Source organism: Carettochelys insculpta, chromosome 19 (genome assembly GCF_033958435.1).
Source record: "Carettochelys insculpta isolate YL-2023 chromosome 19, ASM3395843v1, whole genome shotgun sequence".
Lineage (NCBI taxonomy): Eukaryota > Metazoa > Chordata > Testudines > Carettochelyidae > Carettochelys > Carettochelys insculpta.
The window spans coordinates 8,626,890-8,650,237 of NC_134155.1; the positions used below are offsets into that span (position 1 = coordinate 8,626,890).

Below are 23,348 nucleotides of genomic sequence, written 5' to 3' on the forward strand. Positions count from 1 at the left end.
TAATTAGATGCATTTAGAGTTTTGTGTGAATAAGAGATGTCTCGAACCATCCCATAGGTTAATGGCAATACAATACTCTTATCATAGGCATGTATCTTTCAAATGGCTCAGTAGATGGTTAATAACACGTTTTAAAGCTTGATTTGAAACTTCTCCTAATGGGGTGTTAGAAAGCGGAAACTCCATGCCATTAGCCTTTTTCCATATAAAACTGAACTCCTCTAGAATATTTTTAAAAAAAAATAGAATCAAGCTGTTTAGTTTGGATTTTGGTATCACAAAATAAGTTACAGAAAATCCAATGCAAACAGTTCCATGGTGATTTTTAAAAGTAATAATTGTCAATGTGTCTAAAATTTCCCCACCACTGTTAGAAACTCAAATAGCTTTATGTTAATGCATGGAATCTTGAAAGAGGAAGCCCCAGTCTAGTTCTCTTGTCCAAGTAGTGAAGAGTAAAAGGACCTTACAGTAGAAGTTAATTGATTTATAATTTGTGCCGTTTTCAATACAGATTGAGCTACTTTAATCCGGCACTCTCTCGCCCGGCAGCATCTGTAACCCGGCAAGATTTTAGTTAGATGAATGACCACTTATCATGGGTGTAGCCAAGTTTCCTGTGGTCCCATAAAGTCTGTTTATTGCCCCCAGTCCTGGCTCTCAGTATTTTGTGCTGTTATTTAGCACTAATTTATCCCTAACTGTCTTTTAAGAGCCCACTAAGCAGTGGAAGTGTTGGTAATGCTGCCAGACAATATTGTTCACCTGTGGTTTGGTAAATTCTCTTATTGTTCGGCACTGGTCAGGTCCCAAGGGTGCTAGATGAGAGAGGTTCAACGGGTATTTGAACAAAAGTCTCCCATTTAACTTTGTACTAAGAACAGAGAACAGAGGGTGAAATGTTTCTTATTATATTGTCCCAGGTAGATAACTCTATTATTAGTTGAGCATTCACTGGCTGGCAGACCGCCTGTTTGATAATATGAGTACATGGAACTTAGCCTGGCTAAAGTGACTTTGTCCTTAAAGTAGCCAGTACAGTAACCATTCTGAAATACCACGGTGCACTTCAGTATATATGTAGATGGCTCAAAGATTTGAAAAGTCTTGGTGCAACAACTTGGAGAGCAGTTGGCCTTGATGTAGAGCAGTCTGAAGCCATGGTTATTTTCTAACAAGCATGCCCACTTTGCCTTTGCTAATTAATTGTACAAAGGCTTTCAGTTGCAATTGAGATAAAATAACTTTTTTGAATCCCAGTTAAGTTTCAAATGATAACAAGCTGTATACATCAAACTTCTATCTCTCTGAAGAGGGGCAGTGTGGGGGTCTGAGAACCAGGGCTCTCGCTGCCCTGCAGCTCCACATTGGGAGCCCAGCTGCCCCCAGGACTCCCTGCTGCCTACTTGCAGTTGGGAATATGGGGGTGGGTGCCTGGCTTCTTGGCTCCTGGGGTGGGCAGCCTCCAGGCAGCAGCTTGGCTTAGAATGGGGAGGCAGGGCAGCTGGTTTCTAGCTGCCTGGCTTTCTTGTAAATTTCAGGACTCCAGCAGGAAGCTGTGAAACTGACAAGACAGATAACAGCTAAAGTTTGGTCATACAGTGTCTAGACCAGTGATTCCCAAACTTTTCAGCATCACGCCCCCCTTTTTGATTTTTGAGAAACCCTCACGTCCCCCCCACCTCTTCTTTACCATCATCCAACCCCCTTTTACAAAAAATTCAATTTGTAAGACACAAACTTGATATGAAAATATTATTTAAAACTAAAAATAAGCACAAATAGTTTTTCTTGGCTCCTTGCAGGTGCCTGGTACAGCCCCAGCTGGCCAGCTGCCTGAGCTCTGTGCCAGCCACCTGTGCTGCCAGAACTGCCTGACTGAGCCCCACACTGCTGGGGCCAGCCACTTGCTGCCTGCCAGCTACTGGGGCCTGCTGCCTGTCTAGCTGCCTGAGCCCTGCAAGCAATGGGCTAGCTGCCCGAGCTGCCCACCTGAGTCCCGCACTGCTGAGGCCAGCTGCCCACCCACCAGTGGCCCGCCTGAGCCGCAGGCCAGATGCCCAAGCCACCCACCTGAGCCCCAAGCTTCCAGGTCCAGCCACCTGCCTGCCAGCCTGAGCCACCCGAGCCCCTTGCTGTCGGGGCAAGCCCTGTGAGCTGTCCGCCCAAGCCCCCCTCCCCCCAAAACCAGACTTCACCAGCCTCCTGCTCTTACTCTGTCCCCCATCTAACCCCATCCTCCTCCTCCTCCCCCTCCCCCTCCCCCTCCCCCACAACTTACACTCACTCACCTTTGCAGGAGACAGCAAGCTCCACGTGGGTCTTCTCTGGCTGCCTGCTTTTTATAGCTGGTGCACTGGGTCATGGATGTAAAATGGCAGGGGCTGAGAGCTGGAAGCAAAGGCTGGCTCTGTCTTGGGGTGGGGGAATGATGGGGGGGGGGCTGGGTTGCCTTGTGCCCCCCCTGGAATTTCTTCACGTCCCCCAGTTTGGGAAACCATGGTCTAAACAAACACTGCTTTGCCATAACTGCATGGATGTAAGGCCTATGCCTCCCAGGGAAGTGGAGTTATGATGTTGGTATAGTAGACCACTTACATGGTTGGGACAAGGCTGTGTTGATACACTGACATAATTAAGTTGGCATAAGCTGCTGTCAGTTGACCAAAATGTGTGGTATCGACCAGACTTGAATGTTGACATGAACATGTGTAGCAATTAACCACAACAAAGATCCCCATCTGGTAGCAAAAACAAGTAACATTCACATGGGTGAATTTATTTCACTCCTGTATAAATATAAAATGCAGGTGTAGCCTCCAGGTTGTCACTTGTTTTGGGAGAAGCAAGGTGTAGTTTCGTGAGCTGCAGAGCTATTGCTCTTACCAACAATTGAAACTTTGTGGTAGTCATTTAGAAAGACAGTTTTGTTCATTTGTTAAGGTGAGGAGTTGGGAGGTGGTGGTAGGTGACTACAAGCAAATTATTCAAATCAAAGCCTTTTACTGCTGATATTGCTTAACTCCAATTCTGTCTTCACACATCAGGGCTTAATGCTGATAGTGATTTACTTACACTTCCTAGTTAATAATTAGACATTGGGAGACACCATATATCACTCCTAATGGAATATATGGGGTCTGATGAGCGTTTTCTGTTTTGACTAATAAATTTTGGCTAGAATCACCAGGCTTAATGAAATATTACAGCTTTGGAAGTGTTTTAGGTCTTGTGCTGAAAAAACAGTGGTACTTTATTCAGTAAATGAATTTATCATTCATTGTGTATCTGGAGCCCTCACTGGCTCTGGAGTACTGGCTGAATGCAAGACTGTGAACTAGAAAGTGGAAAAACTAATCAAATCCTTAAAGACCAGAGGCAGCCAGGCAGGTCTAGACTGACTTTTTCAGTGGTAGCCTCTGGCTACATCCACTTTGATTTTAGTAACCATTGTTAGCATGATTTATAACCTCAGCTTTAAGACTTGCACTATTTAGATGTAATAGGATGCTTCGTGGCTTTTATTTCCATTTCCTTATTTCCCTACTGTCTCTGCTTTTTCTCCCCCTTCTCCTCATCCCCCACAACCTCTTGAATCTTACAGCTGCCTTGCACTGAAAGAACATTTCACCTTCTATTCCCAGGTGAAGAAAACAGACTCTTCCTTGACCAATGGCTAAATTGCCTACAGACCCAGTGGTCCAATGGTACTAATCCTGATCTATCTCACAGAGCTCGCAGGAACCCTGAGAGTACATTGAGTCTAGTCCCTTGCCCTCACTGCAGGAGCTATCACCATCCTTGACAGAGTTTCCCCCCGCCCCTTTAAATCAATTTGCCCCAGATCCCTAAATGGCCCCTTCAAGGATTGCGCTCACAACCATGGGTTTATAAGGCCAATGCTCTAACCACTGAGCTAACCTTACCCCAAACAGGGTGCTGCTGTTTGTAAGCTTTGATCTCCTATTACTGCATGCAGCTTTCCCCTGTTAACACTAATGGGAAGGACTCTCTGCGCAGGATAATAGACCCCAATGAGAATAAAAAGATGCCTGCTTTACTCCAACAGCAAGTGCTCTTATTCAGTTAATTCATGTGGCAGCCTCCGTGACCAGTGTTCCAACTGCTGCTGTCCAGATTCTCTTGTCCTTGATTCTCACACTGCAGCATATTTGCACTGCCAGCAGGAGAGCAGTCCTGTCTAATGAGCATCGGTGGCCCTGGCTCCGATGGAGGGATTGCTTTCACTTGCCATCATCTCAGGAGTTCGGTAGAAAGCCTTCGTGAGCAAATGCACTCCGTGTTGTCTCTCTTGGGAGCAGCTGTAGCTGCACCCTTTAGCTACCAAACTCTGGATTTGGTGAGACACCAGAAAGGAAAATATGATCTGCTGAAAATGACTTTGTGTCTTTATCCTGGAGGATAGGTTTTCCAGTACAAACACACTGCTTAGGATCCTAATTTGGAGCAGAAAGTCTCCACAGATGTATTCAGAGCACACTGCAGGGTTAAACAGTAAGTGATTGAGAAGTTAGCATGCACATTGGGCAGGTAATGAATGGAATACATATTGTGTGTGTCTCGTGAATCCAATTGATGGGATCCTGTCAGCGCTTCCAAAGCTCCTACCATAAACTGCTGCCTTTCTTACCTTGATGCTCTTAGGATATCCACAGTGCAGTCACATATGTGCTTGCATGTATTTATTGTGTTATAGCTGCAGTGAGGGTCTGTAACTTTTCAAAGGCATTCATCTTGGTGGTGTGGGTGGAGTCTTACCCCATTTGCTTCTGGTTGTGTTGCAGCCACGATACTGGGCTGGGTGGACCATTGGTTCAGTCCAGTATAATTAGGGCCCAACCAGAGTCACAGCCATGGAAAACGTGTCGCAGACCACAAAATCTGGTTTGTTGTGTGCTTTTACCCTCTACTATGCAGATTTTGCAGTCGGGAGACCAGCGTTTCGTAAACTGGGGGTCCTGACCCAAAAAAGGTTTGTGTATATGAGGGGTTGTATTGCCACTCTTATTTCTTCACTGCCTTCAGAGCGGAGTGGGTAGAAAGTGGTAGTTCTTGGCTGGCCACCCAGCTTTGAAGGCAGCATCCCACCCGCAGCAGGGCAGTCGCAAGGGCATTGATATCATACCATGCCACCCTTACTTCTATGCTGGTGGTGGCCGTGGCCCTGCCTTCAGAGCTGGACTCCCAACCAGCTGCTGCTGCTCTCCAGACTCCCAGTTCTGAAGTGTTACAGTGCAGAAGGGTTGCAGTATCGTGTTCCCCGCTACAGTAACCTTGCAACCCACTCACAACTCCTTTTGGGGACCCCAACAATTACAGCACCATGAAATGCCAGATTTAAATATCTGAAATCAGGAAATATCTGATTTTAAAAATTTTGAGACCCTGAAATTGTCCAAAAAGGTCTAAAATTGGTAGGGCCCAAGTATAATATTCTTAAGGGTTAATTACTCCTGACTTCTTGTGATGGGTCCTCAGAAGAATGTAGACGATTTTACAGTGAAATAGCTTATACATGAAGTACGGTTATGATGCTTTTGGTTAACCCATAATCACTCTCTAATTTGTAAAGCTGCTTGTGTTTGTGCTGCTGGGAGCCATCTCCCAATCCTTTAGAGTGAAAAATAAATGTGGGGAAAGTTGTAGATTGATATTATCAAGTAGATGTATGTAGTGTTATTATTTTACATAATTGCATATAGTGTATAGTGTCTTAGGGGTGGGTACTGTAGGGGGCTTCTGCATTTCTCTCACTGGCAGGATGGATCATCTCCCAAGCAACAGTTCCTTACAGTACAAACTAAGATAGTCTCAAACACCAATGCCTTTGTGATGTAGTTATAATCTATATACCTGTCTCAGATATGGGGAAACCTGAGGCACAAAAAGATTAGGTGACTCTCCCAAGGTCGTATAGTGAATCAGTGTCAGAATTGGGACTGGACTACAGGTTGCTTAACTCACTCTCTATCCACTATGCAGTGTTAAACTTTTTGAGACCACAGAACACCAAGCAATAATATATTTTATGTGGAACACCTGTGAAAATTTTCTTTAAAAAAAAAAAAATTTGTCAAACCAAAAAAACCCCAAACCCTCCCCCCCACAACAGCAACATATACCACAAAAACAAAATGGAGTAATTTAATTGGGTATCATAGCAATGAAGAAGTAAGGTTGTATCTGGCTACGATAATAGAAAATCTATACCGTCAGCGTACGATAACAAAAAAGTGTCCGACCCTTGTGGCATGGCCTGCAAGTTGTTCCTGGAATACCAGCGTCCTGCAGAACATAGGTTAAGAAATGCTGCACTAGACTGTTGCTCTCATGTTCTCTCTTATGCAGTTATTTATACTTCTCTGTGCTGGAAAGGACAATGCCCACAGAAGCATTTTCCAGGCTGTGCATAAATGGATACTGGATAAGAAGGAATTGTGAATTTTCTTAGTAGTAAGTGGAAAAGGAATGGAACAAGAAAACTACCTTTTATTCTTCAAATCTGCTGACTACACCACTGGGCTGCAGTATTCCAGCGTCTGCCAGCACTACCCAGTAGCTTTCTTCCATGCTTTTGTGCCAAAGAACCAAGATAAGGTGGCACAGTAAACACAATGTTGCTAGACTAGCAAGAAATCACTGGAATATACCCACATGGTTTCTCCCTGCTTTTAAAACTCTCCCTCCCACCTTGCTTTTGACAGAATATTGACTAGAAACCAAGATCCCATTTTTGCTTAGCCTTAAGGGCAGCCATTTACAGAGTAGCAGTGTTACATAGGTTTACTGTGTCGTATGTCTGTGTAACACTGGATTTGGCTCTTGTATTTAGCTGCCAGAAGTGACTGTGATGAAGTGGGAGAGATAAACTGATAGATTGTGTGCCAAAAAGATGTTAGGAATCAATCAGATAAACAGGGCAGAGAAATAGCTTGCTGTTTTCTAGTGATAATAAACCAGCGGCCTCTGGTCCCTGCATTTTTAAATGTAATTGCCGTGGTAATAATCTCCCAAAATAAGCAAATGAAAAAAACATCACGGGAGGTGTTCTTAATTGTGCTTGAGCTGCCTTTTCCCTTTGGCAATAAAATATGCGACTTTTGAGGTGGGAAGACATATAAATCTTCCTTTTGTTGTTTTTTCTCTACAGTATTTTGCTTAAAAGAAAAAAAATTGAGATATTTATGGGTAAATGTTGATAAACATTTGTTTCACTGTATACATGTAACCAGATGCAAAAATATTTCCATCAGTGAAAACAAACATTTGCAGATGGACAAAATAGGAAAAATGCTACTTGAAAACGTGTTAGAATTTGTTTTAAGACTATTGGCTTTGTATATTTTGACATGTGAAGTTAACGCATTTGTGTTTGAATGGTTACAAAACTTTAACTTTTTGAATTTCTTTACCTGCTGTCATTAAATAATGTGTGGCTACATGCCATAATTTTCCACAACTGGCAACGTGTAAGTAATCAAAAATGCTGGAAAAAAAATCCTAAATTATTATTCATCAAAACTATATAAAATTGAAATAAAATTCTGACATCTATTTGTACCAATTTTTTTGGGAAGAGTGCTTCATTTTCACTTGCACAGTTCAGTGATTTGCTCCTTTGATTTGGCATCTGCATTGTATAGTAGGTAAATTCATTTGTATCTGGAACTCTCAAATAATCGGCATTTTAACCATAAGTAAATTTTAGTTACATTTTCCATAAGTGCAGTATAGTGAAAGTAAATACAAATAAATACAGCAAATACCGTAAAAGTTTACAGTGTAGAATGCTACTGTTGTTGGTACATAAAGTACTCTGCATGCATTTTTGTTTCTTAATATCTAATCTTGTTTTTCTTCAGTGTTATGCATTGCTAGATATACCTCTCTGCTATCCAGAGTATTTGAATACCTGGCAACCTCCTGGTCCTGGGGCTGCCGGATATGAAAGAATTTACTGTAGTTTCTTACATAGAGCAACGTTTGAGGTCAGCTTTTAATGTCGCAGCTGGGCTGGGTTTGGGGTGTCGAGGTGTCTGGCAGGCAGAGTCTAAGGCAGGCATTGTTTGGGAATGGAATGGGATGTAGTAAGAAGCCGGTACCAAATGGTTGTAGCCTTGTCCCCGGAGTTCTGGCTGCCTGTGGAGGTCAAGTTTGCTCTCATTCTTTCACCTTGCTTGCCTGTAATCCTTAGGGCTGCTACCAGCATTGAGAGTGCTTCCAACCAAATGCTCCAGAGCTCTGGAGGGCACCGGCTGAAATCAGCAGAAGTCTTTCCAGGGATTGGTTTGTTACTTCAATAATTTCCCAGTTGTACGGGAGTACAAGGAAGGGAAGCACTCCTGGGGCAAGAAGAGTTTGAGAGTCTGTGGTTTCTTCTGTGATTTCAAATGCCATTTGAGATGGGTCCTGTTGTATTAATTGAGACGAGATATAGGAGCCAAAGGTCTTTAAGTAAGCCAGTCACTCTCCATCATTGAACAGTGTTAAACTGGGTCTAGGGCAGGGGTGGCCAATAATTTTTTATGGGGGGCACTCCAAAAATTTGGAAAGTGGCCAAGGACCACACTATTCTGTGAGATTACTGGAGGAGGTGCTGGGTCGTGGATGGAAGTTGGGTGAGGAAGGGAGCTGGGGTAAGCGATGGGTGCAGGCAGGTATGCAGGGTCTGGGAGGGTGTTTGGGTGCGGGAGGCAGTAGTGACCTGAGGCAGGAGACTGGGGTACAGGGGCTTGTCTGTGATGCAGGGGGGCAGGAGGGGTTGTGATTTGGGACAGGTGACTGGGGTGCAGGGTCTGGGAGTGGGTATTGCTGCAGGAGGAGGGGCAGAAGGTTTGGGTTATATGGGGTGTGGTTGGAGAGTGGGGAGGCAGGGGGCTGGGGGGATGGTGGCTCTGGGGTGCTGGAGGCTGACTGTGGCTGGGAGACTTACCTGGGCAGTTCCCAGCCAGCTGATTACATAGTCATGCCTGCCTGCCCTGCCATTTCAAATGCCATGTGCTCAGTGAATATCCAGGAGCCTGAGGGGAGGGGGAGCAGTGATCGGAACCAGCCAATGGGATCGTTCAGGAGTTTGGGCGGGCAGGGACAGCAAGTGAAGCTTCTCCTTCCCTCCCTCCAGACTCCCAACTGCTCAAAGACAAATGGGCCCTGCAGCTGTTTTTATGAGCAGCATGTGGGAACCGGGCAGGTAGGGAGTCTGCCTGAGGCTTTTGCCCTCCCTGGTCTAGGATCTGGCATACAGAAACCTCAGCCTATTCAGAACCCTGCTAAACCCACCAATAAAAAGCCTGTTAACATTTTAGTAAAAGGACAGAAAGGAGTAAATGAGTTAATGCATTTGAAATGATAATCAATGTTGTAGACTTTCATTTTAACATAATTTCTTCAATTCGAGAGCATTTTAGAAGGAAAAACCCCCTTGCCCAAGTCTCTTAGATAGCATCAAATTGGTGATATCTGTCTCTTTGGGGAAAAAGGGAGTAAGCTGGTTGAAATGAGCTGCAGCTGTTGTTAAAGCCTGATCCTTTTTATGTTTGGTGGCATTGGGGATTGACTAGGAGCTGGTAATGGTGGTGGTGTCACCTTCATTCCTCTGTTTGGCCAAGACGTCCTTAGGGATGCTTCAGGGTCCCATAGACAGTCGGGGTGACAGCCACGATGGGGCAGCTCACATCGGGAGACTCCATCTGCTCTTTCTATTTCCCTCCTAAAGTGCCTGCCTTTATGAGCCCAAAAAGGGAGTGGTTGGTGGATGGAAGAATAAGGGAATGGGCTGTGCTACCCATTAGGCCTCATATCTGACTCTCCAAGTTTGCTTCCTTAATTTCTGGTTGCATATCTTCTTTTTTTTATCAAGCATCATTTTAAGATCGTTCCTAAATCATCTCAGTGGGCCCTTTAGTTGAAAGTTTATCTCATTTTTCCATCTACATTTGTTATAGGTTATTGCGACGACTTACAGGGCTTCACATACCTTTTACCAGCGAGTACATGACTGGAGGAAATATGCAGGCCCAGTTATCACAGGACCTTTGTATTTCGCATTGGCCATGAATGAAATGGTGATAATTTGGGAAGTCTGCAACTTCAGAAGCCTTGTAACATTTATTTGTGTTCTGTACTCATGCTGTGCAGCAGATAATGTATAGCTTGTGGTATTAAACATACAGAAGGCTGCAGGCGACACCGTCTTGCCTGCAGGAAGCTGCACAGATAAAACCCAATCCTTTTTTCCCTCTAGAATTTGGGAAGAAGAAAGAAGAGCCTGTTTTCACATCGGAAAACTGGCTGCAAAGCATTCCGCCTTGCCGATCCTCAGAGCAAATGTGATTACCTTGCCAGGGCATGGCTACAATTTTGTGTAGTTTTTGGTCTTTTGTTTGATATGAGTAGCGGCAAGTAGGCTTATGGGGCAGAAGGATAATTTTAGCTGCTGGCATGTTCCCCCCAAAACACCCTCTGCTAACGAAAGCAGTGAATTTAATTCTGCACAGTCTCTGAACATTCTGGCCCTTTTGTGCCTCCCAGAGACCAAAGAACTGAAGGTCAGTGAAGAACCAGGTGAGCCACACACCTTGTCTGCTTTCATGGGGAAAGCATTTTTTAATGCCTCTTTCTGGCTAAGTCTCTATGGAAGGATTGAGCAAGTCACGTCACTGTGGAATCACCACGTTTTCTGCAGGTCCACTTGAGTCCTTTAATTTAACCTTTCAGAAACAGCTTACCACCATCCTTGTAGTTCAGGCAGTGGGACCTTCTCCTAAATCACTGCAAAGCGTAATCATTGGAGGCAGCGCATAGCCAGAGGCACCAGTGCACTGCTCTCGTGGAAAGAAGTCTGGGGAAGTTGGTTGGCATATTGGATCAAGTTTTGTGAGGGGAGTCAAATTCTGCTCAAGAGAATAATTGTTATATTGTGCAATGGGATTAGATGAAATAAAAAAAAATGTGGTGTGCTTGTGTAGAAATAAACTCCCTGGCTTGGGCATGTTTTTATGTTTCTCTGACTTAGTATGACCATTTCCATTAGTTGCGTAGTCACACACCAGCTAGGACTGTACTGAGAGTGACTGTGTACCCAGCTGAGATCATGGCCTGCAGTCTTGCTGAATTCTAAAAGGTGGCTTTGCGTTTTCAGTGCCTGGCCAGCACTGGCTGATCCAAGACTTAAGATCACCCGTTCGTTGTCTCACTGGAGGGAGACTCGTGTTTGATCCTATGTGCTACGAGCATTCTTCCTCTCTGTATCTGCTTGACCTTCTCAGTTGATACAGATGGGCCAGGCTAAACTAATCTTAAAATGATGAAGGGAATGCTGCACCAGTCATTGATCCATCTGAAATTAACTGTAGCACAATAAGTCTTCCTAATAGCCTTCAGTTATATGCTCCAGTCATATATATAAAATTTTCTAAAGAATTGGTTAACATGAATTCACCTGCTCTTTTGCCAGTGTGTCTTATTTTATCAATTGTCCTTTTCTCAGAGCCATCCACGCCATGGCTCTAAGAATTCCTGCTGTATTTTAACGCTAGTGTGTTCTAACAGAAAAGTAGTACCTTTTGGTATTTGGACATTGATTCTCCAAAAACGAACTCCGCATAACTTCCTTAGGCTCCTTTAAAAGTCTCAAACTCCATCCTGACCTCTGTTTTACTGTGCTCATTCCTCTTCTAGCTCCTTCGAGAACTTATAGAAAGGAAAACCAGTTCCCTGGACCCCAACGATCAGGTGGCGATGGGCAAGTAAGTGACAACCTGCAGTTCTTGTACTGAGCCTCTGACAAGTCTTGTAACAAACTTCGGAGTTGTTGAATTCCGTTGTTGGTGCAGCAGTTAGTGGAATGGGCATAAATAAATAAAATAGACAAATCTCTCCAATCATAAGGAAGGGCTTAAAGGTGATGCCTGAAAGCATTATTCCTCCTGCAGCTAGACTTCTTGACACAGCCTTCTGCACTTGTTCTTGCTTTCAAAATGTTCAAAATGTGCGTTTCCTATCTACTTTCTATCAGTCTCCCCAAGTTTGAGGAGAGAAATCTGGCTGTAGCTCGACAAATAGGGTCTAGATGAAGCAACTGCTCATTGGTGAAATTTGGGATCTCATTAGGAATTCTGATTTGCCCTTGTGTAAAGAATCAAAGTTGATATACAGCGTGGTTCCCTTGTGTGCACCTTCCCTGTTTTTTTGTCTTTAAAAAGTGCAGTGCAGTTAAAGCAGCATGTGCTAAAAATTCCCATATGCCAAAAACAAAAAGCACGGTTTGAGAAGCAGGTCTTATTTCTTGCTCTAATTCTGTAGCTAGAAAATACCGAACATTGCAAATACTGCTTAATGAACAGTATACATTTAAATAACCACAGGCCATAATTTAGGAAAGCATAAAAAGAAAGGAATGCTGAAAAGGCTAGAATAGAATTCTTCACTGCTAAGCGATACGAGGATGCGTGCATATAGGGTGGGAGGAATGGAAAATACTTTATGAAATTTTGTGTTAGCAAAATAAATTTTATCCCTATGAAATATTAGTTGAATTTTAGTGCACTAGGCCAAATTTATTTTGTGTATGCCTAGAATATTATGGAAAGCTATTCACTATAATTTAATGTGGTATAGCCAAAATTACATTTAAGTGGTGATTACATTGTACATTTATCTGACTTTACAATAAAATAGATTACAGTAATTAAGATTATATTAAGATTGAGGTAATTGGATTTTGTTAGATTTTTTCCCCTGATGTTGGGTTTTCTTTGTATAAATCAGGTAAGATGACTTGTTTCTTTCTTTCTTTCTTTCTTTTTTCATAAAGTTTGCACCTAGTAGCAGCTTCTCCCCACCCATAGAAACTACTTAAACTCTGTTACAGAATTGAACCTTCCCTTCTAAACAGCAATGGGAAATTAACAGCACTCTTTGAAATTGCTTGTTACTTTACTTTTGCTTTTATAAGAAATGCAGTTAACACTATGCAGCGATTTTAATGGGGGATTTGCCAGTTGTTATAGTCAGGTGTCAACTCACAAGGCCAAGGACAGACAGGATTATGGGATTTGCTTCAGCACAGAGCCGATCAGAGATAACTGTACTTTATTAAGGCTACCTACTCCAAGCTACTACAAATTATTTGCAAGGTACACATTGGCAAGCAAAGCACAACAGGAATGCATATGGCTGGATAAGAAGCATTTTGGCATGCTTACGTCCTTTCTGCCATGGGGAGTTCCAGTTCTGAAGCGCCTCACATCTGTGTCATGCTAGACGTGGTTCCAGCTAGGGGCAAAGGGCTGAGGCACCCCCTGAGGCTGAGTGTCCCAGGTGAAACTAAGCTGGGGGCAGGACTGTACAGTGATTTTATCCCTTAGCTGTTCACTGGGTATGCACATACTGGCTCACTGCCACATTTAATGTTCTCACGAGGCTGAAGCCAAGGTTGCCCTGGTTACTGGTGTCTCTAGGTTCCCACATCTAAACACAGGTGGTAGGGCTGATATGGCTATTAGGTGTTTATGTTTGTAGGGTTTAAGGCTGTAACAGGCTGTAACATAGGGCTGGGAACTTGGTTGTGTTACAGGAATGGAAGTTCCCACTCCTGCTTTCTGAGGCCTGTTGGCGTGTTACAAAACAAGAAGTTGTGGGAAAGAAACACTTGGCAGTTTATATAAGCCTTCTGAAAGCCTGGAAGGAAACTTATTCAAACGGAACCACTGTATCATATTGAATCCATTTATGAAGTTAGTTTAACCCTCTGCACTTAAAGAACTTGCTACTTATGTGTCTTATGATAAATGGAGATAAGTAAACAAGTTATTCTACTGTGTGCTTTCTTCATACAAAATATAACTCGTTGTAATACTGTTGAAACAAACAAAAGTGGTCCTACTTTATGGGTTTTTACTAGCCTTCACCTATTCTTTTTGATGATGAAAATCTTCTGAATTTTACAGATTTAAAAAAAAAAAATTATCCATAGCCCAGCAAGAATAAAAACTTGGGGCCAGTTTGTGCCCTTGGTGATTTTTTTCTAGCACATGGGACATGAATTCCCACTGCATATTGATCATTGCATCAAGACCAGGCAGGCTTGTCTGTCTCCCACAGAAGGACTAAGGCTTCAACCCCTAAGATCTGCCAGAGTTCATGGTCATCTACATGTCAGCACTTTGCCTCTAATGTCCTCTAGGGTCTCCTATTTGTATCTATGTACTCCTCCTCCAGGAGACTGGTGTTTGCTAATGAGAATTAGGGCAGTGTGAGCTTGCGTTGGGGTTAGGGTGAGGGACAGGTTATTTAGGGTACCAAACTGGGGGGTCAAGAACAATGCTGTGGGCATTGGAAGTTTTGAAAATGCATTTCTGTGGTTATTACCATTGTCATCTTGTGATTCTTCCTAAAAACTGGCCTGATAAAACACCCCTAGCAATGATAGGTAACCACCTGCACTTCGGTTTCCCCAGGCAGTGGCTGGCCATCCAGAAGTTACGAAGCAAAATACAGAAGAAAGTGGACCGAAAAGCCAGCAAAGGAAGAAAGATCCGGTGAGTAGCAGCTTCTTCAAACTGCAGAGAAGTAGCTCTTGTCTCACCCTTTGTGCCCAAACCAGGACATTCAGGTTACCAGAATAGTTTGCCAGACTTGTTCTGTCCTTGCCAGGTAGAAAATGTTGCTCTGAGACATGCCTGATAGGGGAAAGGGGGCTCTTAATTAATCTAGAACTAACTGGATGTAATTGGAGTGGAAATTGCTCAGATCAGTTCTTACAAGAATGTTTACCTTGGCATAATGAATGTTAGAGAGGCATTTTAGATATTGAGGGGCACATGTCCCCATAAAAGTTAATGGGACTTGTGCTCCTAAATCCATTAGGGCTAGATTTATTTTGATGCCTAATGGTGCAGATAAGCACGTATGGGGATCTACAAAATGCTTGTGTAAGGGTATGTCTAGAATACATAGAAGATTGACCAGGTTGGGGTTGATCTTCAAGAGTTCGATTTCACTCAACTGGCACATATGTGTGAAATTGAACTATCTGGGGCTGGCAGTCGACCGCTGTATTGCTTTATATCTCAAGGAGTAATGGGAAAAAAATCTCCTGTTGACCTTCCTCTGTGAAGATGGCCAGGTAAGTTGATTGCAGATAAGTCAATTCTAGCTATGCAATTGCGTATCTGCAATTCACTTACCTATCTGCAATTGACTTACCTGCCTAGTGTAGACCAGGCCTCAGACACCAGTGATTGACTGTTAATGGGATTTAGGTGCTCTTATCAGTTCCTCTGACCACCTATCAGCATTTCTGGGCACTATAATTCTTTTGAAACTTTGGCCCAGAGGCAAGAATTATTGTGACCTTTTCCTTCTAATGTTTGGATTTGGCAACCTCTTCCAGATTGTGGGGTCAGGCTGGAAAATAGGTAGAAGGGCTGGGATTAGTTCCCCTCTGCAGAGCAGATGAAGTACTCTCCCAGAGTTCAAAGTGACAGGATGATTTGCAGTGGAGGAGCTGTTTGTGACATGGACGCAAGCTAGACAGCTGATCTGCTTCCTGAAAAATCTGCCATGTTAACCACCCTTTTGTGAGTAAACTATAAATCTCGAGTTTAGATGGCATCTGATAGAAAGTCAGCGTGGGTGAGGCCTGGCACAGCCATTTTAAAGATAGATGTCATAAGGTAATTTATTAAAAGAGGGAAGAGCTACTTTGTTGTCCTGAAAACCCTGTAATTATTGACTATCCATATTCTTTTCTGTCAGCATCACACATAATTGGATATATTCATGATTCAGTCAAAACTACTGACAACAGCACACAACTGAGTCAGACTCATAAACCTTCAGGAATAATGGGGCAAGTCCCTCATTCTGTGTGATCTGTGCACTTTGGAATTCCGGAGAGATCAGAACTATCTCAGCGTTCGTGACTTGTTATCTGTTAGCCACCCTTTTAATTCAGAGTTGCTCTGAGCTAGGGAGAAAATATTAATACACAGAAATAAGAAAATATCTATTTGCTGTTGTATGTGGTTAATGCTCAGTTAAATCCTGTCATCTTTCCAGAGCGATTTGGCGGACAGGCCTGAGAATCAGAGGGACTGGATTCAATTTTTGTCTCTACAACTGGGTCGCTGTGTGTGTATGTGTCTGACACCTTGAGTGAGTCACTTAATCCAGTGGTGTCCAAAACGAAATGTCCAGTATCACCTTGAAGACCAACAATTTATTTATAAAATAATGAGCTTTCGAAGACCCATGGAGAGAGAAATTGTTGGTCTTTAAGGTGCTACTGGACTGCTTGCTTTGTTTTGTGAAGCTACAGAGTAACACGGCTATTTCTCTGGTACTGTGTAAGAGGGTATCTAGGTTTCTCTAAGCACTTGTAGAAGCATCAGGCCTCTTAGCAGTCCCTGGAGGGAGGAGAGTGCTATCCCCATTTCACAAATGGGGAAACTGAGGTACCAGAAGGTGTACCTAAGGTCAGACAGTCAGTCTTAATGGAAAGAGAACCCAGGAGTCCAGTCACCCATGTCCTTTCCCTTACCCACTAGACCATAGAGATTCCTGGGGTGGATATCTATGAGGTATAAATTTCTGCTTCTCATGGAATAATTGTGCAGCTGTGACTTGGGATGTCTCACTATGTCTGTAATTTAATACTTAATATCTTGTAGACTGGGGTTTTGGAACCTCACATTTTTAACTTATCAGAGAAACTAGAGCTAGGCAAACAATTAATGATGGACAATTTATTAGTGTACTTAAGCCCCTTTTTCCAGTTCGCAAAATGTCTGAACGTACTGTGATTTGTATAAATGTATTAATTCTTAATATCACTTAAGTGACCTCTTAGGCTATGTCTACACTAGAGGGTTTTGTCGGCAAAACCGCCATTTTGCTAAAAAACCCATGGAGCGTTCAGATTCCCAAGGTGTTCTGTTGACAATAAATCGACAGAACGCAGCACTTTTGTTGACAGCTGTACCACACTCTCCATGAGGAATAACTCCTCTGTTGACAGAAAGCCAGTCTGGACATTGTGGGGGGCCATCTATTGACAGACAGGACTTCCAGGGCACCGGGAAGCCCTCTCTGACGTGCTTCTGGTTGGCCATTTTGCCAACAGAGTGGCTGGACAGCCTGCTGCTCTGTCAACGGAGCGGATTGCTCTTACAAACCGCTTGGCAGTTTGACTGTGATCTGTCGACAGACGTTTTGTCGGAAGATACCTTCTGACAAAAACATCTGTCAACATATCCCTGTAATCTAGACACAGCCCTAGAGTGAAATATGTTAACTTACTTCATATTTCATCCTGTCGATTTGTTTGTTTGTGGCGTTGTTTCCCCAAAGTCATGGTAGTATTTCTACTCCCTGATTGGATGACTGTGCAAGATTATAAGAGGGTGATTTGGTTCTATTAGGAATGACAGAGGCCTGTGGTTGTGCATGAAGGTCCATGTTCAAGGGTGGACGTAGTTATTTGCATGAAAAGCCATTCTGTGATATTCATGCCAGCTAAAATGCTCCCCGGGAAATGTTCCTGGATAAGAGAACAAAAAAAGGAGTGCAAAGGTGCCCAAGTGGAAAGGTGGTGTGGGAATCCTTTCAACCGCTGTTCATCTAGATGTGAGAACAGGAACAACTCAGGGAGCCATTAGATGGTTTTACATAGAAAACTATTGGATTGGAATCTCCTGCTGTAAAGACTAGGGATTTAAAACCAGTGGCGGGTTCTGAGTTTCTCTGTCACCTGTTTAGATTTTATTTTGCAGGTCCCAAAGCATGTGGGGTGGGGATAGGCTTCTGCAAGTTTCTGACTGAGTGGAAAAACAAACTGGGGATTGGGATGCAGTGTAGCCCTGGAGGCAGAGTGTTCTACTGGACAAGTAACTGGACTCAGAGTCAGGACCATTGTTCCCTGTAAGCAAAGCGCTTGTGCGGCTGCCCAGGAGAGATTCAGATTCTGCCCAGCTGAGTAGCAGAGCACCCACAGCTCTCCACATGCATCTCTATTGGTGGTGCACATCTGAACATGCTTCAGTGCACATAACAAAATTTATTCTGCCCAGGAGTGGAAAAAATTAGATTGAACACTGGTCAGGAACTCTGCCACTGTGTGACCTTGGTCAAGTCACTTTACCCTCTGTCTCTGTTATTTCATTCTCCCTGTTTGTCTGTCTGGTCTTTTAAAGTTGCAGATCATTCTGGAGATGGGCTCTCTTACTATGTTTATGTAGCCACTAGTTCTGTGGAGTGTCAGTCTTGGCTGGGGCTTGAAGGTCCTACCATGACACATAATAATTAGTGTTGGGAGATTGGCATTGTGGAAAAGCCTCTAATAATTAATCTTGCTTCGACCAGTGGCATGTCGTTTGGGCCCTAATCCTTAAGAGTGACTAAGGCAAAGTAAGTTGACCACAGATACACAATTCTAGCTAAGGCAATTGCATAGCTGGAGTCAACCTATCTGCACACAGCTTGCTTAGCCGTCCCTACTGAACAAGGTCAATGGGAGACTTTCTCACATCTCTCGTGGAGTACTGGGATCGACTGTGACCCCTGAGAGGTTGATTTCACGCGTCCCTGGTAGGCATACGAAATTGAACCACGGAAGATCAACCCTGAGCAGGTCGATCTTCCAGGCTAGTGTAGACGTAGGCTAAGACGCTGTTAGTGGAGAAAGTTACATGCAGAGTCTTTGATCAGAATTTTCTATTTTGGGATAAAGTTCAACTTCAAATATGCTGCTCAAGGACACTGCAGTGTAGTGCTTTTGGCTGTGACAAAAAGCGATCTGCACCTTGTGGCATATGTTAGCATGTAATATTTTTCCCCTCTTGTTAGGAAGAGCAGTAAAATTACCAACTCTAAAGAGGGAGTCAGTAAGCAATAACCAACATCAGGGCTGGTGTTTCCTTTTTGGGGAGCAGAACCTTTCTTTGCGGGCAGTGACATTTCCTTTTCTTTAATAGTTACTAATGTGCTGCCTGTTCATTTCTTGTCTTGTTCAGGTATCATGTCCATAGCAAACTGGTGAGTTTCATGGCACCTATTGACCACTGTACAATGAATGATGATGCCAGGTGAGTAATAGATTAATTATGTTTCTCAAATGGCTTCATGACAGCGTGATATTGACCTGTTCTTCAGTTTGTCACCCTCCCCGTTTCTTCTTATCAGTTAACCATTTGTCATTGGCGTCATAGCCTGCATGGCTTGGCCACATCTGTCTAGGCAATCTAGCTGAGCTTTCACTCTTGTAATTACTGTAAAACCAAATGAGAAGTTTCTGTAAATCTTGATGCTGACTCCATGATTCCTGCTGTAGAAATCACCCAGATTTTGAAATCTCTTAATTTGGGAGCATGATTATGGAAATAGAGAACCAAGTTCCCCAGGTTCCATTGGCTGTAATCCTAGTTTACACAAATAAGAAGGCCCTTTTCAGCTGGAGGGGAGAGTCTTGTGAGTTTTACATCATAGAAATGCTGCCAGCACAGCTAACAAAGTAGTACCAGAAGAAGGAAATTCAAATTGATGAATATTCCTATTTAAATAATAAAAATATCTATTCAAGGTTTTAGGATCCATAGCCCATTAATTAGTCATGGGGAAAAAATAGCAAAACTATGATCTTGACTGCTGTTTTCAGTGATTTCATATAACATGTATATGCCTAATTATTTATCAAATATGGGAGATTTTTGTGGGAGGGAGCGTGGGCTCAATTTACCAATGGATATATGTGTGGTACTTGAGAGGCACTCTTTGGCATCAGACATGCATTAAATCTTAACAGAGAGATACCAATCTGTATGCTTCTCTGTCTGGAATATGGTAGTCACACTTGTGTTGCTTCTAGTCTGTATCTTTTTCAATAGAGTTGTGGAAAAAAAGTTCAGGAGTCCAGAGAGGAGTCAGTAAGTGGCAGTTGTGACCTGGAAAAGGCTGCTTTGTGGCACCTGGTTAAAGTTGAATATTGCTCCATTTTTAACACATTTATCTGAGCAGGGGACTGGTTGTTCAGCTGAACCATCAGGCTCTTTCTATGCACCTAGTACAGTTTGGGGTAATGGCATTTCAGATAAGGAGTGCATAGAATGTGTGTCCACTGTACGTGCCAGAAAGAATTGATTGCCTTTGTGCAGCCGTTGAGTTTTAAATCTCCACGTCTTCACTTCCTCCCTGGCACTCCAAAAACATATCCAAACGGTGCAGCACTCAAGTCTATCTGGATGTGGTCAACCTAAAGTGACTTTTGCATAGTACATGTTGAAGCTCTCTAATCCAGCACATCCTTATCTGAGGACCACTTATTATGGGTGTGGTCAGGTTTCCCTGTGGGCTCATAAAGTATGTTTATAGTCACCAGTCCTGGCTCTCAATATTCTGTGCTGTTATTTAGCTGTAATTAACCCTAAATGTCTTCCAAGAGCCCAATCAGCAGTGGAAGTATTGTAATGAGTTAGGCAATATTGACCTCCTGTTGTCCGTAAAATTCTCTCATTCAGCACCAGTCAGGTCAGTTGGGTTCCAGACTAGAGGGGTTCAACCTGTAGTGAGTTCCTCGGGTGAAACTTTCTGCTCCTATCTCCCTTATGCATCACTCTGAAAGTTTAAGCATGAACAATGCAGAGAAACACTGATCATGCTGGTTTGCAGGGTCGTAGGCTGCTTCATAGATGGCACTTGGCACGGTCAGTTTCACCCACAAATGTGTTGGCCCTCCGTGGGCAGCATGGGTGTAACACACTCAAGCCTTGTTACCTTGCCCAGAAAGACTTACTAGCTTTGTTCTGTGGTGCTGCAGTTTCTGCATGACCCTGGGAGAGACCTCTGCAGCAGCATATCTTAGGAGTAGTATGTGCATGGATGTCCATGACAGGCTCTGCACTGCAGTGGAAAGATGGCAATCTTTTGGCCAAAGTTTAGTCATTGCTAGAGGGTGCATGGAAGGAAATTCTGAAATCTTGTGGCTTCTTACCGTGTTAGAGGACGTGTTAGAGACACAGGGTGAACATTTCCATTTCCTGATCCACATGTATGCCCAAAGAGGGCTCTGCTGCTATTGCCTGGGCTGCTGCTTCTTTCATCTTCATGGCTTTTCTGTAGAGACGAGGTTAGCAGCTTGGTTTATTTTCACTTTCGTGCTTTGTTTTCATCCATGGGCATAGGGGGAAAGCTGAGGTTGCGGCAGGAAAATCTCCGTTTCTTGACTGTTCATTAGTAAATTACCTTGTCAGAGGGACAGAGTTGGCTGCGAGCTTTTTATGGGTTATTCTGTGTTCTCTATTGTTTTCCCAATGACCTTTTAAAAATGCATTCCCCGTGGGTTTGTGGGACGTAGCCAGAGGTGAGAAGAGTTGCATGCATGAACTTGTGTGTTTTGGTGGACAGCAGTGTTCCCGTTCACTTTTTCCCTCTTTGTGAGGAATAAGTTTTCTTATGCATGCCAAGGCAAATGCAGATCTGCACCATCAATAGAAACAAAGGCTGCCCACGGTAGGTGGCTGTGGCTGCTCTGCTAAGCAGCTGAGCAGCACCTGAATCTCTTCTGGGCAGTTGCTCAAGTGCTCAGTTTACCGGGAACCCTGGGGGACAGGTGCACTTGTATGCTGCTTCTGTTGATGCAGACCATCAGTAGCATTCCAGCAGGTTAGCGTTCACACTACGTGCAAAGATCTGCCTATAGGACTGGGATTGTGTGCTTTGCTTTTTGTGATGGCTCAGAAGGGCAGCAGATGGGAGACGTTGAAATCCATGTGTTTCTATAAACAGAGGGAAAGAAGCACCTCTTGGTACTAGCTTGCAGAAGTCAAACCTCACACAAACATCTCTCTAAGCGAGTGTCTTTTCTGCCTCTGGAAACCCCCTCTTGTAGAGTGCTTCTCTTGATACTCACATCCTAGTTTGTTCAGTTTAGTTTAGTTAGCAAGTGGCATGGTAGGGAAAAAAATAACATAAGAACTGGTACACACCTCGTGCATAATAATGTGCTAGATTCCAATATTTCTCTATCCCAGTATTATCTCCAGTTGACTGGCTGTGACTTATGCACTGGGAATTTTAAATGAGGCCGGGGATGTTTTTCATTTTGTGTGTGTGTGTGTGTGTGTGTGTGTGTGTGTGTGTATTAATCTATAGGAGAATGTGTGTGTACACACAAATTTCCTCCTATAGATTAATCATGTACATGCCCCCATGCCCATGAAATGAAAGATACCTCAGCTTACCTGTGTGTATATAAGTGTAAAATAAAGAGGTTGAGTATAAGAACATAGGAACTGAGACAGTGCGTTGGCTCAGCCCGTTGCTGCCTCTCGTCAGGGAGCAGCAGTTGGTTGTTCGAGATGCTGAGCAGAGCCGCCTGCCTCCTGAAACCTTGCACAGAGCATGTGCCAATGCCAAATGCACTGGGACTGGCTGGAGAACAGAGATGCTGAAGACACCCATAACCTGTCTGAACTGCAGCACACTTTACTGGGTCTCTCACTAATTTTCAGAGGCACCTTGACTCCCAAGTAAGCTACATGGGGCCCAGCTGACCCTCAGAAGCTATTACCACTAATAGGATATTATCTATGTGATGTTTCGTCAACCTAGTTATCACTGGCGTGCGGGGGAGAGTGTGGTGACATTTAGTTTACTGAAACAGTTGACTGTGGGGTTCGCCATGTGCAGTGGGTTGTTACATGGCTTGCGTGTTTTGCGGTTTCTCTGGTAGGAATGTGAACAGCTGCTGCTGCTCCCCGCCTGACCCAGTAAAGTTATTTCTGTCATTGAGTTTATCATCAACTTTGGGTCCTGTGTACTTTTTCAATGCCATTTAAGTTACTGAGCTGTGTTTCTAGTCATACAAAAAGCTAGCCCCACTGCTCGTCACCAGTTGCCAAGGCGGGTTTTCTAGCCAACTTGCCATGCTTCTACAACGCGCTGTAGCCTAGCACGGGGGCAGGCCAGCAAAGTAGCAAGAAGAGCCATTTTTTCCAATTCAGTGAAAACCTCAATAATGCAAGAGCTGCAATGCCTGTGAATATGAGATGGTCCTTAATAAATAATGTCCAGTCATACTTTTGTAACCCCCATTTTAAGAACAGCACGTTACACCATGGTTTGTAATGTGATACATGTTCACTGCAGGACGTTCACAAACTTTTTACATATTCTATTTCCTCACATTTTACATGTGTGTTTGGATCTCTGTCGTCTTGACTTTCACTCCCAAACCTTCTCTCTCTCTGGAGGATGCTAGGGGGAGTTATCCAACATGACGAGATCCCATATCATTTGCTATTTAGATATGAATTGCTCCTTGTTGAGCTTTT

General features: G+C 43.5%; 1 protein-coding gene across 2 annotated transcripts in view; it reads left to right on the forward strand.

Annotated features, from left to right (window-relative positions):
• Window positions 1–23,348, forward strand: part of AATF (apoptosis antagonizing transcription factor) — a 91,889-nt gene that overhangs the window by 46,914 nt on the left and 21,627 nt on the right. The window contains exons 9-11 of one of the 2 annotated variants that reach the window (XM_075013637.1): window positions 11,701–11,768; window positions 14,481–14,561; window positions 19,035–19,106. In XM_075013637.1, coding sequence (XP_074869738.1) covers window positions 11,701–11,768; window positions 14,481–14,561; window positions 19,035–19,106 — 221 coding nt within the window. The remainder of the gene's footprint in view (window positions 1–11,700; window positions 11,769–14,480; window positions 14,562–19,034; window positions 19,107–23,348) is intronic. The other variant, XM_075013636.1, reaches the window with a different exon arrangement.